The 15284-nt window shown below is 35.4% G+C and overlaps 1 protein-coding gene across 7 annotated transcripts in view; it reads left to right on the top strand.

Moving 5' to 3' along the window:
- The window catches only part of CSNK1G3 (casein kinase 1 gamma 3), a 105241-nt gene that overhangs the window by 58487 nt on the left and 31470 nt on the right, over positions 1-15284 (top strand). For all 7 annotated transcript variants that reach the window (XM_030927469.1, XM_030927472.1, XM_030927470.1 and 4 more), the window contains 2 exons: positions 2331-2479; positions 4683-4917. In XM_030927469.1, coding sequence (XP_030783329.1) covers positions 2331-2479; positions 4683-4917 — 384 coding nt within the window. The remainder of the gene's footprint in view (positions 1-2330; positions 2480-4682; positions 4918-15284) is intronic.

Here is a 15284-nt window from a genome sequence, read left to right as displayed (position 1 = left end):
TTTACACATGTGAGGGGTAGATATGACAAATACATATAAGAGTGGCTGTGGTAGGAGTGGCTTTGATTCCCAGTCGCAGGAGGAGATGGGACAGGCATGTGTGATGTGTGTGTGTTTGCAGGGGGTCCTGATATATACATATTGGGGTGTATCAGAATCTCCGTTTCTGGGGAGGGCACCGTGTATGCAGTTTGAATTTGTATCCATTCCTGCTATGATTACACTATCTCTCTCTCTCTCTTTTTTTTTTTTTTTTTTTTTTTTTTGAGAAAGATTCTTGCTCTGTCACCCAGGCTGGAGTGCAGTGACGTGATCTTGGCTCACTGCAACCTCCACCTCCTGGGTTCAAATGATCCTCCTGCCTCAGCCTCCCGAGAAGCTGGGACTACAGTGATTACACCAGCTTACATTCCCACCTGTAGATGTTCTGCTGCCTCACTCATATTCATATCCAAGAAATACTTGTCTTATCCAAATCACTAATATTATTATAGATAAGTAAACTGAGGCCCACTTGAGAGGTTGAATGACAAGCTAGCCACACAGCTGATGAATATTAGGTTAGACTAAGAATGTAGTTGTCTTGATTTTTAGTTCATTGTTTTCTGTTCTGTCCTGCAATAATTTATATTCAAAATAATAGGGTAAATAATAAGAATGTTATATTTAAAAAAACTTTTTATTAAAAAGAATGAGAAGTTTTCATTAGATTTGTTTTCTCTTTCAATATATTGAAAAAAATCACTTGGAAGTAAAACTGAGACATTTATGGTGGAAGAAGTTCATTTTTTCATGCTAATAGATAAATGCAGTGTTAAGTTTCAAACTAAATAATAGAGAGGGAGACTGTCTAAAAGAAAATGATAGTTATTTAGGAGTGGGCATTACAGTGGGAATATACGTGAATATATTCAGGGAGGTAAAGGAAGACAAAAATTTTTAAAGGAAAAATGAGGAGGGTCACATTAAGTTGTTTTGAGAGATTATCCTTGGCTACAAGGATCATTAACAAGAATGGCATCAGTCCATGGTTGGACAGGCAGTTCCTGGGCAGGTGTCCTGGCAGAGTAATGTTTTGTAAGGTTGTGGTGGCTTTTGTTCCAGGTTGTGGTTTTTGCAGTCTTTTGTGATAGTTCTTGTTATCAGGCATATGTATGTGTGAGAACCCTCCCTTCATCTCCTCTAGCTCTGTTTGTCAGGGTTTTAATACAAGTGACTCCGTTTTGATTCTGACAACTTCCATATAAAGTAAATTGATCACTTATATTTCAGTTTATTGGGAATCTATTCTGAAAATAAAATACAGATGACTTCTGGGCATTCAGACTTCAAATTTGGAGTTTGTATTATTCTATGTAGCTTCGTAATGAATTATTACTAGCTCTTACTGGCTTAAAATGAAAGACTTCATTATCTCACAATTTCTGTGGGTCAGGAATACGTGCATGGCTTAGCTCGGTCTTCTGTTTAGAGTCTTACCATGTGGAAATTAAGGTGTAAGCCTGGACTACATTCTTACATGAGCCTCAGTACTCTCTTCCAAGTTCACTGGTTCATTTCAGAATTCAATTCCTCATGGCAATAGAACTGTGGCCCTTACTTCCTTGAGGATTCCTATCTGGCATGTGGCTTGCTCCACAGCATTGGTGGTTTGCTACTTTAAGGCCAGCAGAGAGTTTCTCTGCTGTTTCCAATCTCTGACTTCTAGATTGTCTTTTTAAAGGCTCACCTGAATAGGTCAGGTCCACCAGGATTCTCTTCCTTTTGATCAACTTACAGTCAACTGATAGGAGCCTTGATTACATCTGCCATGTAAGTTAGCCTGGTCACAATAGTGAGATCCTAGGAATCCTGCCCACTTTCAAGGGGAGGCATTTATACAAGGTGTATAAACCAGAGGATGGGAATCTTGACAGTGGTGATCTTAGCAGTATGCCTACCACAGGGTTATTAAAGCCAGTAGCGACTCTCTTGTTCAATAGAACTGGAATCTTTTAACTGTGTGCTAAGCATTTCTCCAGGCTATGGAAATATAAAGCTAAAAAGCCCAGCTTTTGTCCAGTAGTAAGGTGGTAGAGAGAAAGAATGAAATACTGTTTATGATGTAATTCAGTCATGCAGCTGCAATAGAGGTGTATCCAGGCTACAGTGTGAACATCAAAGAGAAGGTATTGGGAGGTGGGGAGGTTTGGTCAGGAAAAGTTATGTTTCTGGATAAAGTGATAGTACTGCTTTAGTTCTTGAAACTAAATTTTAAAACCAGTTTTTAAGAGGAAAACCTTAGTATTTAAGATGATGAAATTATTAAATGAGTATTTCTTTTCCCCCAGATGGTATACCTCAAGTTTACTATTTCGGCCCTTGTGGTAAATACAATGCTATGGTGCTGGAACTGCTGGGACCTAGTTTGGAAGACTTGTTTGACTTGTGTGACAGAACATTTTCTCTTAAAACAGTTCTCATGATAGCTATACAACTGGTAAGTAAAATAGGGTATTTGAAGTTGTTTGAACAATTACATGGTTGTTGGTCACAAATTCATATTAAAAGTTTAAAGTTCTGTGATATTGTCTTACAGAGCATTTGACCTAATACAAATGTTTCTACTTTTCATACTGTCTTTCTGGGATCCATGTAACTTAAAATAACTGAGTCAAGTATATTTTATTTGTATGAAAACTAATATAATAATTGCTTTAAGATCAAAATGCTCAGTTTGATAATTAAGTTGTCACTAGCCATTTCTTCATATAAAAGATGAATACTTCAAAAGAGAACCTCAGAAACATAGTTCTTTTTTTTTTTTTTTTTTTTTTTGAGATAGAGTCTTGCTTTGTTGCCCAGGCTGGGGAGCAGTGGTGAGATCTCGGCTTACTGCAACCTCTGCCTCCCAGGTTCAAGCTAGTCTCCTGCCTCAGCCTCCCGAGTAGCTGGGACTACAGGTGCGTGCCACCACACCCAGCCAATTTTTTTGTATTTTTTGTAGAGACGGGGTTTCATCATGTTAGTCAGGATGGTCTCGATCTCCTGACCTTGTAATCCACCTGCCTTGGCCTTCCAAAGTGCTGGGATTACAGGCGTGAGCCACCGCGCCCGGCCAGAAACATGGATTCTTAATTTTGGTAATAGACTTTATGACCTGGAAAAACAAGAGGCAAACTAATAATTAGAGAGTCTTGATAAACTACTTAGACTTCAGGGAATCCATTGGATAACAGTTAGAGAATGTTTTAAGGCAGTTTTGAAGTAAATGCCAATAGAAGTGTGCTGCAGAAGTCTTAAAATTGTTTTTATTCATTGACTCATGAATTCTTCTTCACAAATTTGTGCTGCGGATGTTTTCACAGGTGCTCAAAGCTTTATATGAAAGGATGTTTATAATAAAAAAATGAGAAGCAACCCAAATGTGCAGAAATAACAGGGTTAGTTGAATAAATTAATAGCCAGAGGAAAATATGCAGCTATTAAAAAGTGCACGTTAAAGATTGTTTCCTAGGCTAGGTGTGGTGGCTTGTGCCTGTAATTCCAGTGCTTTGGGAGGCTGAGGCTAGAGGATCACTTGAGTCCAGGAGTTCGAGATCAATCTGGGCAACTTAGTGTGACTCCATCTCTACAAAAAATTAAAAAAAAAAAAAAAAAAAAAAAAAGAAAGGCCGGGTGTGGTGGTGTGCTTGTGTAGTCCCAGCTGCTGAGGAGGTTGAGGCAGGAGGATTGCTTGAACCCAGAGGTTGAAGGTTGAAGCTGCAGTGAGCTATGCATTCCAGCTTGGGTGGCAGAGTGTGGGATCCTGTCCGCTCCCCCCGCCGCCCCGCCCACCACACACCAAACACCAAAAAACCAAACAGCTCCCCCAAATAAAACAAAGAATATTTCATGCCCTTGCAAATGCTCATATCATTAAGAATCTATAGACATAGAATATTGTATATTATATGCTGCAAAGTTTGTTAAGCAAACGAGAATGACCTGCGTAACCGTATGTTTACATTGCATTGTTGACCATGATTATCACTAAGTGAAGCAGTTTTATTTTTTTATGTGTAATACTCTATTTTATGACAGTTTGTACAATGAACATTGAGAATTTGTAAAATAATTAATAAAAATGAGCTATATTATTAATATTAGAGTTGGATTCCAGACTTTTCTAGCTTTAAGATCTTTCTAACTTGAAGATTAATCATTTTTAAATGTTTAATACCTAGGAAAAAGTAAGGGAAACATGTTATGAAAAAGAAAAAGATACTGAATAGTGCTGTTGTTTTTATACTTGTAAAAGTTGCTTGGTTATTGAACTGATAAGGAAGACTATATTGCAATGTTTTGCATATGTCTGCTTATACTTTTGAGTTCAAGGTCTTGTATCAATATGGCTTTTTGATTTTATGAAGTAGCATCCTCTGAAAGTGTTGATTGAATCAGACTTACTGATATGAAAGGAATTCATAAAATTCAAATACTCTTGTTTAGCAGTGACCGTAATAGTAAAGGCAACTATTTAAATTGTAATTTGCTATATGTATTTGAAGAACGATGGGCTGACATCATTTTACTTTTAAAGGGTTGAAACAATTTCTGACTTATTTCTTTTGTATGTTTTCATTCTGTCTTGCCTTTATCATACTTGCTTAGGCTAGTCAAAGCCCAAAATAAAACTTCTCTTCTTTTTTTCTTAAACTAAGATTTCTCGCATGGAATATGTCCATTCAAAGAACTTGATATACAGAGATGTAAAACCTGAGAACTTCTTAATAGGACGACCAGGAAACAAAACCCAGCAAGTTATTCACATTATAGATTTTGGTTTGGCAAAGGAATATATTGATCCAGAGACAAAGAAACACATACCATACAGAGAACACAAGAGCCTTACAGGAACAGCTAGATATATGAGCATAAACACACATTTAGGAAAAGGTATGTGTACCTTTCGTAAGTATGGAAGTTTGAATTCAGCAGCTATGCTAACACTGTGCGTTTTTATTTGTTATGGTTCAGTTTTTGTAGATTACAATAGCTTTTATTATAATTTTCATTTATCAGATCTACCTAGAGTTTACTTTCACTTGTATTTTTAATAAAACTCTTTGAAAGTAAGTTACTATAGAGTAAATGAGTGACAGCTATCTTTACATTCACTGTATTTTTTGTATTTATATAACTTGAAGTGTGCATCTTTGATACAGTTATGGGGATTCTTTTAATTATTTCTCTTACAAAATATGAGCGAATACCAAATTTTAACTGAATTTAATGCATGTGGAAATATTGGATTGAGACTATAGCTCTCCAGTATGGCTAGCCACAGAAATAGCAACCAGCCTAATAAGTACATGACCTTAGAGGTGGGCAGAGCTGGCTTACCTGTATGCTAACTGTGACTTCGGACAAGTTTAATCTTTTTAAGGGGTTTCTTATTGGTAAAAAGAGTAAAACAATATCAACTTCACAGGATTTTTTTACAGCATTCCTCCTTCACCCAGGTTCGTATTTATCATATCCCTTCAATCATTTTCATCTGGAACAGTTCCTCAGTCGTTCTTTATGGCTCATGACCTTAATATTTTTTAGGAGCTGAGGCTATTTTATAGGATATCTCCAATTTGGGTCTGTTATTTCTTTTTGACTAGATTTGGGTAGGCATTTTGAGCACAAATATCACAGAAGTGATGTGTTCTTAGTGCATCAGGTTGGGATCGCTTGCTTGGGTGATATCTGCCAAATTTCTCTACTGAAAAGTTTCTTGTAGTTAGATTTTGGGATTATGTAAACTTAGTTCCTCATCAGATTTTTACCCTCTAGATTTAGCATCCATTGATGATTTTCTAACTCCATTATTTCTAATATTTATATTTCTTTATTTGTCAGTTGATATTCTAATGCAAGCAGACACTTTCCCTTGTCCCCCATTTATTGACTTATGTCTATATGAACTTATTAATTCTTACCTTATTTAATGTAATGTATTGAATGCATTATTATTTATTTTGATAGCCAAAGGGTTCCAGATGTGGCCACTGGTTGCCCCTTCAAGCTGGCTTCTCTGTCCTTTTGACATGTTTTCATGAATCTTTGAGTTCTTTCTTTCTGGTGCAGCAAGTTCTTATAAATAAACTCATCTTGCAGTTTCTTTTCTGCAGCCCCATAATCAGTCCTTTTCTCCAAGAAGTTCTGAATCCTTTTATTGGATAATAGTATTTAGAAACCAAGATTTGGCCACTGGATATGCTCATTACTGTGGTATGTTGTTACTGCCAGGCCCTTTCTGCAGCAGAACTAGGAAATGTTTGTGCGTGTATGTATATACATACACACATAGAAATATGCCTATATATGTGTGTGTGTGACACACATACATTAATATCTGTTAAAAATTTTGAGTTTACAGTGATACACTTTTAATTTCAGTCTGTCAGTAGAAAATAGTATTTCCTTTTTCTATATTTGTAATTCCCATCCCTTTTCCATATTTGTATCTTTTTTTTTTAACCAACTGTGAGAAATCTGGCTATCACTACTCATAATATATTTACTTGTTTTTAAAAGCTGAGGATACTCAGAAAGTACTTTCAGATTGCCAAGTGATGCCACTTTATATAGCAAGTCCAATAGAATTATAGCATTTGTAATTCTTATTTTATTGAAGAGTTTTTTTTTTATTTGAAGTAAAATTTACATTGGGTAAAGTATACAACATTTGATTATATAAATTTGTGAGTATTAATGAATGTGCACACTATGTAATCCACAGCACTATCGAGATTTAGAACACTTTCATTATCCTATAGACTTCCATTTTACCCATCTTAGTCATTCCCCTCCTTTTCTAGAAGCAATCACCGATCTGATTTGTATCACAACAGTTGAGTTTTGCTGATTCTATTACTTCATATAAATAGAATCATCCAACTTATTTTGGTTGGTATAATGTCTTTAAGATTCATCTATGTTTTTGCAAATATCAATAGTTTATTCTTTTTAAATGCTAAGTAATATTCCATTGCATAGACATAGCACAGACTGCTTATCCATTTGAATGTTGATGGGTATTTGGGTTAAGTTTTTGACTTATGAATAAAACTTGTGGGGCCGGGCGCGGTGGCTCAAGCCTGTAATCCCAGCACTTTGGGAGGCCGAGACGGGCGGATCACGAGGTCAGGAGATCGAGACCATCCTGGCTAATATGGTGAAACCCTGTCTCTACTTAAAAATACAAAAAACTAGCCGGGCGACGAGGCGGGCGCCTGTAGTCCCAGCTACTCGGGAGGCTGAGGCAGGAGAATGGCGTCAACCCGGGAGGCGGAGCTTGCAGTGAGCTGAGATCCGGCCACTGCACTCCAGCCTGGGTGGCAGAGCAAGACTCCGTCTCAAAAACAAAACAAAACAAACAAAAAAAACTTGTATAATATTTTTACAAATCTTTTTGTGGGGATATTTTTCAGTTTGGTCCTATGGCAGGTGTTATTTAACTTCATAAGAAACTGCCTGTCTGTTCTGGGGAGTGTTCATACCTTTTTTTATTTCCACCAATAATGAATGAGAATTTTGTTTGTTTCATATTCTTGACAACATTTAGAGTTGTCAGTCTTTTTCATTGTAGCTATTCTAGTGGCCAAGGGGTGGTCTTTTAATTCCTTGTGATTATTGTTTCTGAGATCTGTTTCATGTATTTATTGGCTATTTGTATATCTTCTTTTGAGAAGTGTGTGTCATTTCATTGTTAATTTATAGAGTTCTTTATATATTCTGGGTATGATTATTTTGTCATATATATGCATTGTGAATAATTTCTTCCAGTCTTGGCTTGCTCCTATTCATTTTCTTAATGGTATCTTTTGATGAGCAGAACTGTTAAGTATTTATGAAGTCTAGTTTATCCATTTTTTGTTTATGGTTATTGCCTTTTGAATTCTAACAAATCTTTACCTTCATGTGATAAGGTAAACAAATCTTTACCTTCATTACATTTTATGCTTTCTTCTAGAAGCTTTATAGTTTTAGCTTTTTATATCTGTGATCCATCAGAATTGATTTTTTATATCATGTGAGATAGGGGTTGAGGTTCTTTCTATGATATATTCTTTCCTATTGAATTACTTTTGTTTCTTAAAAAGTCACTTCTAGATTATACTTGCCACATTCAGTATTCATATCAGAGAAAGTACAAACTTAATTATCTGCTTTTAGGTATTATTCTGCTTTCAGTTACTGTTAGACATCTCACAACAGATAGACAGAAATGTGAACCAATCAATATATATCCATTACTGCTGTTCAAAAGTACCTTCAGATATGCTATCACAGATTTGGACAGGATCTTGGAAGTCATCTAATCCAACTTTCAGATCCTGATCTTAGCTTTTTCTCTAACCATTCTCCTCAGCCTTAGCTATTCTATAGAGCATGTCCCTGCTCTGTCTCTCAATCATAACTCAGTAGGTTGTGGCATCTTTCCTGACAGCTGACCTGACTGTAGGCTTATGGTATTTTTTGTTTTCAGACATCTGAAATGCCTGAGAAATGTAAATTTACTGTTTTTTTTTTTTTTAAGAAAAGTAAGTTTCAAATATTTAAAATTAAAAAACACGAGTTTTATTCAGTTAATATGTTCAGGAAGTAGCTTTCAATAGCTGACTTTCCTGATAGATTTAAAAATATGATTGGGTAGCTATACAACTTTTGGGATTGTGACTTCTATTAAAACCAGGCACACTTTATTTACATGTGCAGTGACTGTGAGAAATTTTCATTTTACGGGAGTTGTTAGCAGACTGTTTTATAACAACTAACAAAGGTTCACCACTATTTTATTGTGAGACATGAAGTCACAACTTCCTTAGGGCCTAATGTTCCTTATCTGAACAATGGTAAATGTAACAGCATTCTATTTGTAGAAATGGCAAAGTGAGTGTGATATGTTTGTCATTGTTAGGAAAAGTCATCAGTACCTGGGAAATGAGATTTAACTATTATAATACTCTCTCTTTACTCTTTCAGGAATAAAAGAAAAATTTATTTATTTGGCAGGTATAGCAAACAACGAATGTTTAATGTTTACTTTTCCCCATTTATAAACACCCTCAGTTTTCATGTAAAACTCAGGAGTAGGTGGGTAATACTAACAGCTAAAAAATTTTGTGTCTAAAATTACGTGAATTCCTATTTACAAATTAAGAGTAAGCTAAGGTAATATGAATTTGGATGCTGAGGAACTAAAACATTTGGTAAATTGTGATGCCTTTGGACATGGAATACATAGTGGTGTTTTAAGTTTAGAGTGCTTGGTTTTGTGAGGAGTCAGGAAGAGATAAAGAAGGAAAAGGAGCAGATAAAACATGACTTTTTAGTGTGATTGTAATTTGTGCATATCTTATTTCTGCCCTCCCTACTTTGCCTGGATCTTGGTGATGACTTTTAAAGCCTTATTCATTCACCCATCTTTCCATCCATTCATTCATTCTTAGGCACTCAAGGACTTCTTGCTCACATGAACTTTTCAAAATAGAGAGTTTGGTCAAAGGAACATTATATGGGTTTGTAAGTATTTTTCCTTTTTGGAGACTGACACTATCTTAGACTTAAAAAGGAAAAAGATGTTCCTAATATAATAATATAGAAGAGTAGTGTAAAATCACATAATAGGAATTAACATTTTATTCTTGTAGTATCTGTTGATCTTAACTAGGTGATGTATGTTCAGAAGGCAGATGTTGCAGTTCACATTTATACCTTTCTTATATCTGCTGAAGTCTCTGCCCAAGATGCAATCTTGATAATGCTTTGTGTTACAGATGTGGATTTCCATGGTGTCCTTGCATGAAAACTTTCTTTAGTGTTGTCATATTGAATTATTTTTGTGTTACATCTGATCATGTGTCTACTTTTTAATATCTTTTTAAAGACTTTTGTCAGCTTCCTTGAACCTCATAATCTTCCTTTGGATGACTGTTTTTCCCTTTTATGTCTTCTCGTTGAAGTCATTTGATATTAAGTAAATAATGTCTATTTCTCTTCGATGAGTAGTCTTGAAATAAAAATCAAGTCTTTTATTTAAAAATTTTTATTATTCAAGAATAAAAAAAACTAGCATTTGAGGGATAAGTTGGGAGTTGCTTCGTAAGTGTTAGTAAAAACCTGTGTTCATAGAAGAATGATGTTTCAAGCTTCTAAGTGGTAAGTTCTCTGAATAGGAGAGAAGGAACCACATAATGATGGTGTTCCAAAAATGCCTTCTTTCTGTGCTATCATTCTGTGGTGTGATTCATATGATTTAATTTCTGGGTTAATTGTCTCAATTTCTGAGGCCTGTTCTTTAAGCTGCTTGCACAGCTTTTCTGCGGTTCAAAAACATGTATTTACATTTTGTAATTTTAACAGTTTAAAATGTAGTGTATAATTTCTTGTTAGAGTATAATAAAAATAATTGATATTTTCTTGATGTTTCAGGGTATAGTTTTTTAATATGATTGCTATTATATAGCAATATTCTCAAGATTAGTTGGAGAAGGTTAGGATGGATATCTGTATTTAAATAAATTTGGAGACAATTTTATTTATACTTTTTTTTTTTTTTCTTGAGATGGAGTCTTGCTCTGTCGCCCAGGCTGGAGTGCAGTGGCGCGATCTCTGCTCACTGCAAGTTGCGCCACCTCCCAGGGTAACGCCATTCTCCTGCCTCAGCCTCCCAAGCAGCTGGGACTACAGGCGCCCACCACCACGCCCTGCTAATTTTTTTGTATTTTTAGTAGAGACGGGGTTTCACCGTGTTCGCCAGGATGGTCTCGATCTCCTGACCTCGTGATCCGCCCGCCTCGGCCTCCCAAAGTGCTGGGATTACAGGCGTGAGCCACCACTCCCGGCCTATTTATACTTTTTAATAGATCCTCTCATCCTCTCTCTCTCTCTCTGTTTGTTTTTTTTTTTTTTTTTGACTTTCACCTGTGTTATCCCTTACTTTCTGATATTGTATGTAGTATAGCTACTGCTGGCAATACTTTGCTTTTCTCTACCTTTGGTTTACTTCTTTTGACCTTGTCACCAAACTTACTAGAATTACGTCTAAATTAAGAGAACTAGATTTCAGAAGAACTTTAGGAAGTAAGTGAATGTATGTACTGGGTTCAGTTGCACAGAAAACTTTGATTTCTAAGTTTTCTTTATATTACTAGATTCGGTGTTTAGTGAACTGTTGCTGTGTATTGTCTTGCATAATTGTGTTTTGTTCTTTTCCTTTTTAGGTTTGTGTTCTCCCTCTTTTTTTTTTTTTTTTTTTTTTTCAAAATCCTTGTTATATGATTTTGAAAACTGAGCTCAATGAATCTTGAGGAAGATGTATTTTTGTTTTTTTTTAGGGTAGTGCCAACTAAAGTAACTTTTAATATTTAAGAAGGAAATATGAAGTGAACCTTTTACTTCCTTGTAGTAGATAATGTGTATCTTTTTTTTTTTTACGTATAAGAAATGATTTAAACTTTCTTCAGGGAGAATTTTTGTTGTTTGAGCTGTCTTCTTTGTCTTCTCATGTCCTTACTTAGGTTAGCCAACATGTCTTTTGGCCTCATTGTTTTTCATTATGTTAGAAAATGCAGTAGTAAGTTTATTTTTGCAAATATATGCATGTATCATAGAAAATTTTCTGTTTCTATGTGAGGCGTTGATAAATTTGAGTTAACGAAAAAGGGAATATTTTTCTGTTGAAAATTGAATTGAAATTTCAATTGAAATGGAAACAGTGCTAGGCAAGTGAGTAATGAAATCAGATTAAAAAAAGAAAAATAAATAATGTTGAGATATAAGGGTAGAATTTTTAAATAGAAAAGCATTGCAGAAGGTTTCCAGTCAACATTTGATTAAGTGACGAAATGCTTTCCAAAATGAAAGAAATGTAGACAAGTGGGCTGAAATCTTGCCCTTCACTTATTAGGTACCTAGTTTTGAAGTAGTCACTTAATCTTTCTGAGCTTTACTTTCCTTATTTGGGATTACAAATAACTGTTTTCAGTGTAGCTGTAATTTTGAAAGATAGTGTATATAAAGCATGGACACAGACGCTTAATACGTGTTGATTATTTTGTATGGTACATATATTCCTGAAGAGGAAAATTTTAATTGACTGTGTACCTTTTTAAATTGGTTTCAAGACCTTTTTAAAAGAATCTTTAATGATACCTATTGTAAAGAAAAATAATGACTTTCTGGTTTCTTTAGGTGCTCATAGCAAGAGTTCTTATAATGATTCTTGGCCTTGTGGAAAAACATTCGTTTTCAAACAGGCCTTTGTAGTTAAGTGCTTTAAAAAATGTGAACAGGGTTTAATAAGGGCCAGATTACTGTTGGGAGATTTTTTTCATGTAAAAGAACTACTAAAGACCCTAGTGGGTGTTCTTTAGTTACTGTGTTTCAAAAAGAAAGCCTTCCTGTGATTTCTATAACTTGCTACATGGTAAAATGTATTTCCAGATATGTCGTTTGGTGAAAGAACACAAAGAAAGGAATTATGAGGGTCAAGAGCATTTCAGACTGAGTTTTAGTAGTAGATTTATTTTACTAGCTAATATTTATGGCTTGAATTTTGAAATGCTTTGTGGGTTATGAGACTAATACTGTTCTCTGATAGAACCATGTAGGCGAGATCACCTTATGACCGTGGCTTATTAGCACTATGTGACTAAAGCTCCTCTTGGATAGAATTCAAAGAGGAATTGCCTTTTATATTGAGTTTCTCTCCTTAACAAAGAGTCTTACTGTAGGGCTCAGCATACTTTTACTACTGTATTTTAAGTTTCTTAAACTATATGCATATATGTCTTGCATATACACTGATAAATGTGTCCCTACTGTACTGTATTTTAAGTTCTTTAAACTACACGCATATATAGTATATATAATATGCATATATGTCTTGCATATACATTGATAAATGTATCCCTACATATTTCGTGTTTTTTTGATGCTGTTGTAAAGGTATTGGTTTTAAAATCCAATTTTCACTTACTCGTTGTGAGTATAGAAATCCAGTTGATTTTTATTTTTATTTTGTAGAGACAGGGTCTTGCTCTGTTGCCCAGGCTGGAATGCAGTGGTGCAACCATGGCTCCCTGCAACCTCATCTTCCTAGGCTCAAGGAATCCTCCCACCTCAGCCTCCCTAGTAGCTGGGACTATAGGTGCATGCCAACACACCCAGTCACCAGCTAATTAAAAAAAATTTTTTTTTCCGTAAAGTTGGGGTTTCTCTCTGTTGCCCAAGCTAGTGTTGAACTCCTGGTCTCAGGCTATCCTCCTGCCTTGACCTCCCCAAAGTGCTGAGATTACAGGTGTGAGCCACCGAGCCTGGCCCCAGTTGATTTTTATATATTAACCTTATATCCTGTAACCTTGCTAAAACTCACCTACTAGTTGTAATAGACCTTTTGTAGATTATTTAGATTTTTCTACATATACAATCCTGTTGTCTGCAAAGAGCAGTAGTTTTATTTCTTCATTTCCAATCTAAATATCTGTTAATTTTGTTTTCTTTGCTTCTTTGTACTGGCAAGAACTTCCAGTACAATACTGAATAGAAAGGGTAAGAGTGGACATCTTTGTTCGTTCCCGATCTTAGGAGTGTCTTTTATCATTTAAGAATTATGTTAGTTGACATTTTTCATAGTTGTTGTCAGGATGAAGTTGCCCTGTAGTTCCTAGTTTGCTGAGAGTTTTTTAAAATCATTAATACATGTTGAATTTTGTCAAGTGCTTTTTCTGTATCTGAGATGAAGACATGATTTATATTTTATTCTATTAATTTGGTGAATTACATTGATTGATTTTTAAAAGTTAAACCAAACCTACATTCCTAGGATGAGCCTTACTTAGTCATGAGGTATTATCTTTTTAAGGATTTCGTGTCTGTGTTTATGAGGAATGTTTCTTGTAGTTTCCTTTAATTGTAATGTCTTTATCTGTTGTTGGTAACAGGGTAATGCAGTGAGTTGGGAACTCTTCTAATCCTGAGTTTGTGTAGAATTGGTATTATTCTTTAACTGTTTAATAGGATTCAGTAGCGATGCTATCTGGATTGTATTTTGGGAAGTTTTTAAATAATTTAATTTCTTTAATTGATGCAGAGCTATTTACATTTTCTTCTTGAGGCAGTTTTAGTTATTAGTAGCTTTCAAGATATTTGTCCATTTCATATAAGTTGTTTAATTTATTGGATTGTTTCGTAGTATTCTTTTATCATTCTTTTAATATCTGTGGGATCTGTTCTGATGCCTCCTCTGTTTCTTCTGTTGTTGGTAATTTGTGTTTCTTTCTTTTAGCCTGCTAAGAAGATTAACGATTTTATTGAACTTTCCAGTCCAGCTTTTGTTTTCATTGGTTTTCATTACTGATTGTCCATTGGTCATTGTCTCGTCATTGATTTCCTCATTTGTCATTATTTTGTCCTTCTGTTTATTTTGGGTGGTATTGATATGAAGGCAGATAAAGATAAGTTGGTCAGAATACAGAGTCTGAAATAGACTTATACATAGATGGTTGATTGAATTTTGAGAATGGTGCAAAAGCAACTTGAGGGGAAAGGATAGTTTTGCCGAGAAACTACACGAGAGTAGCTAGGTATCAGTTTGAAAAAAATAAATCTAAATCCTTACTCCACACCAAAAGCAAAAAAAAAAAAATTACTTCAAAATGAATAATAGGTTTAAATGTAGGAACCATAACTATAAAATTTCTAGAAGACAAAACAGGAGAAGATCTTCGTGGTCCTGTGAGTAGAGATTTCCTAGATTGGACATCAAAAAGTATAAAAAATAAGAGGAAAAAAACCCTGATAAATTGGACTTCATCAAAATGTAAAATTTCTTTTAAACCTACTCTTAAGGAAACAAAAAAATAGCAAACTGTTTTCTTTTCTTTTCTTTTCTTTTCTTTTCTTTTCTTTTCTTTTTTTTTTTTTTTTTTTTGAGACGGAGTCTTGCTCTGTCGCCGGGGCTGGAGTGCAGTGGCCGGATCTCAGCTCACTGCAAGCTCCGCCTCCCGGGTTCACGCCATTCTCCTGCCTCAGCCTCCTGAGTAGCTGGGACTACAGGCGCCCGCCACCTCGCCCGGCTAGTTTTTTGTATTTTTTAGTAGAGACGGGGTTTCACAGTGTTAGCCAGGATGGTCTCGATCTCCTGACCTCGTGATCCGCCCGTCTCGGCCTCCCAAAGTGCTGGGATTACAGGCTTGAGCCACCGCGCCCGGCCGCAAACTGTTTTCTTGAAGGGAAAAGGTATTGGCAAAACGTATCTGAAAATAACT

The sequence above is a fragment of the Rhinopithecus roxellana genome, chromosome 3, assembly GCF_007565055.1.
Source record: "Rhinopithecus roxellana isolate Shanxi Qingling chromosome 3, ASM756505v1, whole genome shotgun sequence".
Classification (NCBI taxonomy): domain Eukaryota; kingdom Metazoa; phylum Chordata; class Mammalia; order Primates; family Cercopithecidae; genus Rhinopithecus; species Rhinopithecus roxellana.
This window is presented reverse-complemented; position numbering and strand designations above follow the sequence as displayed.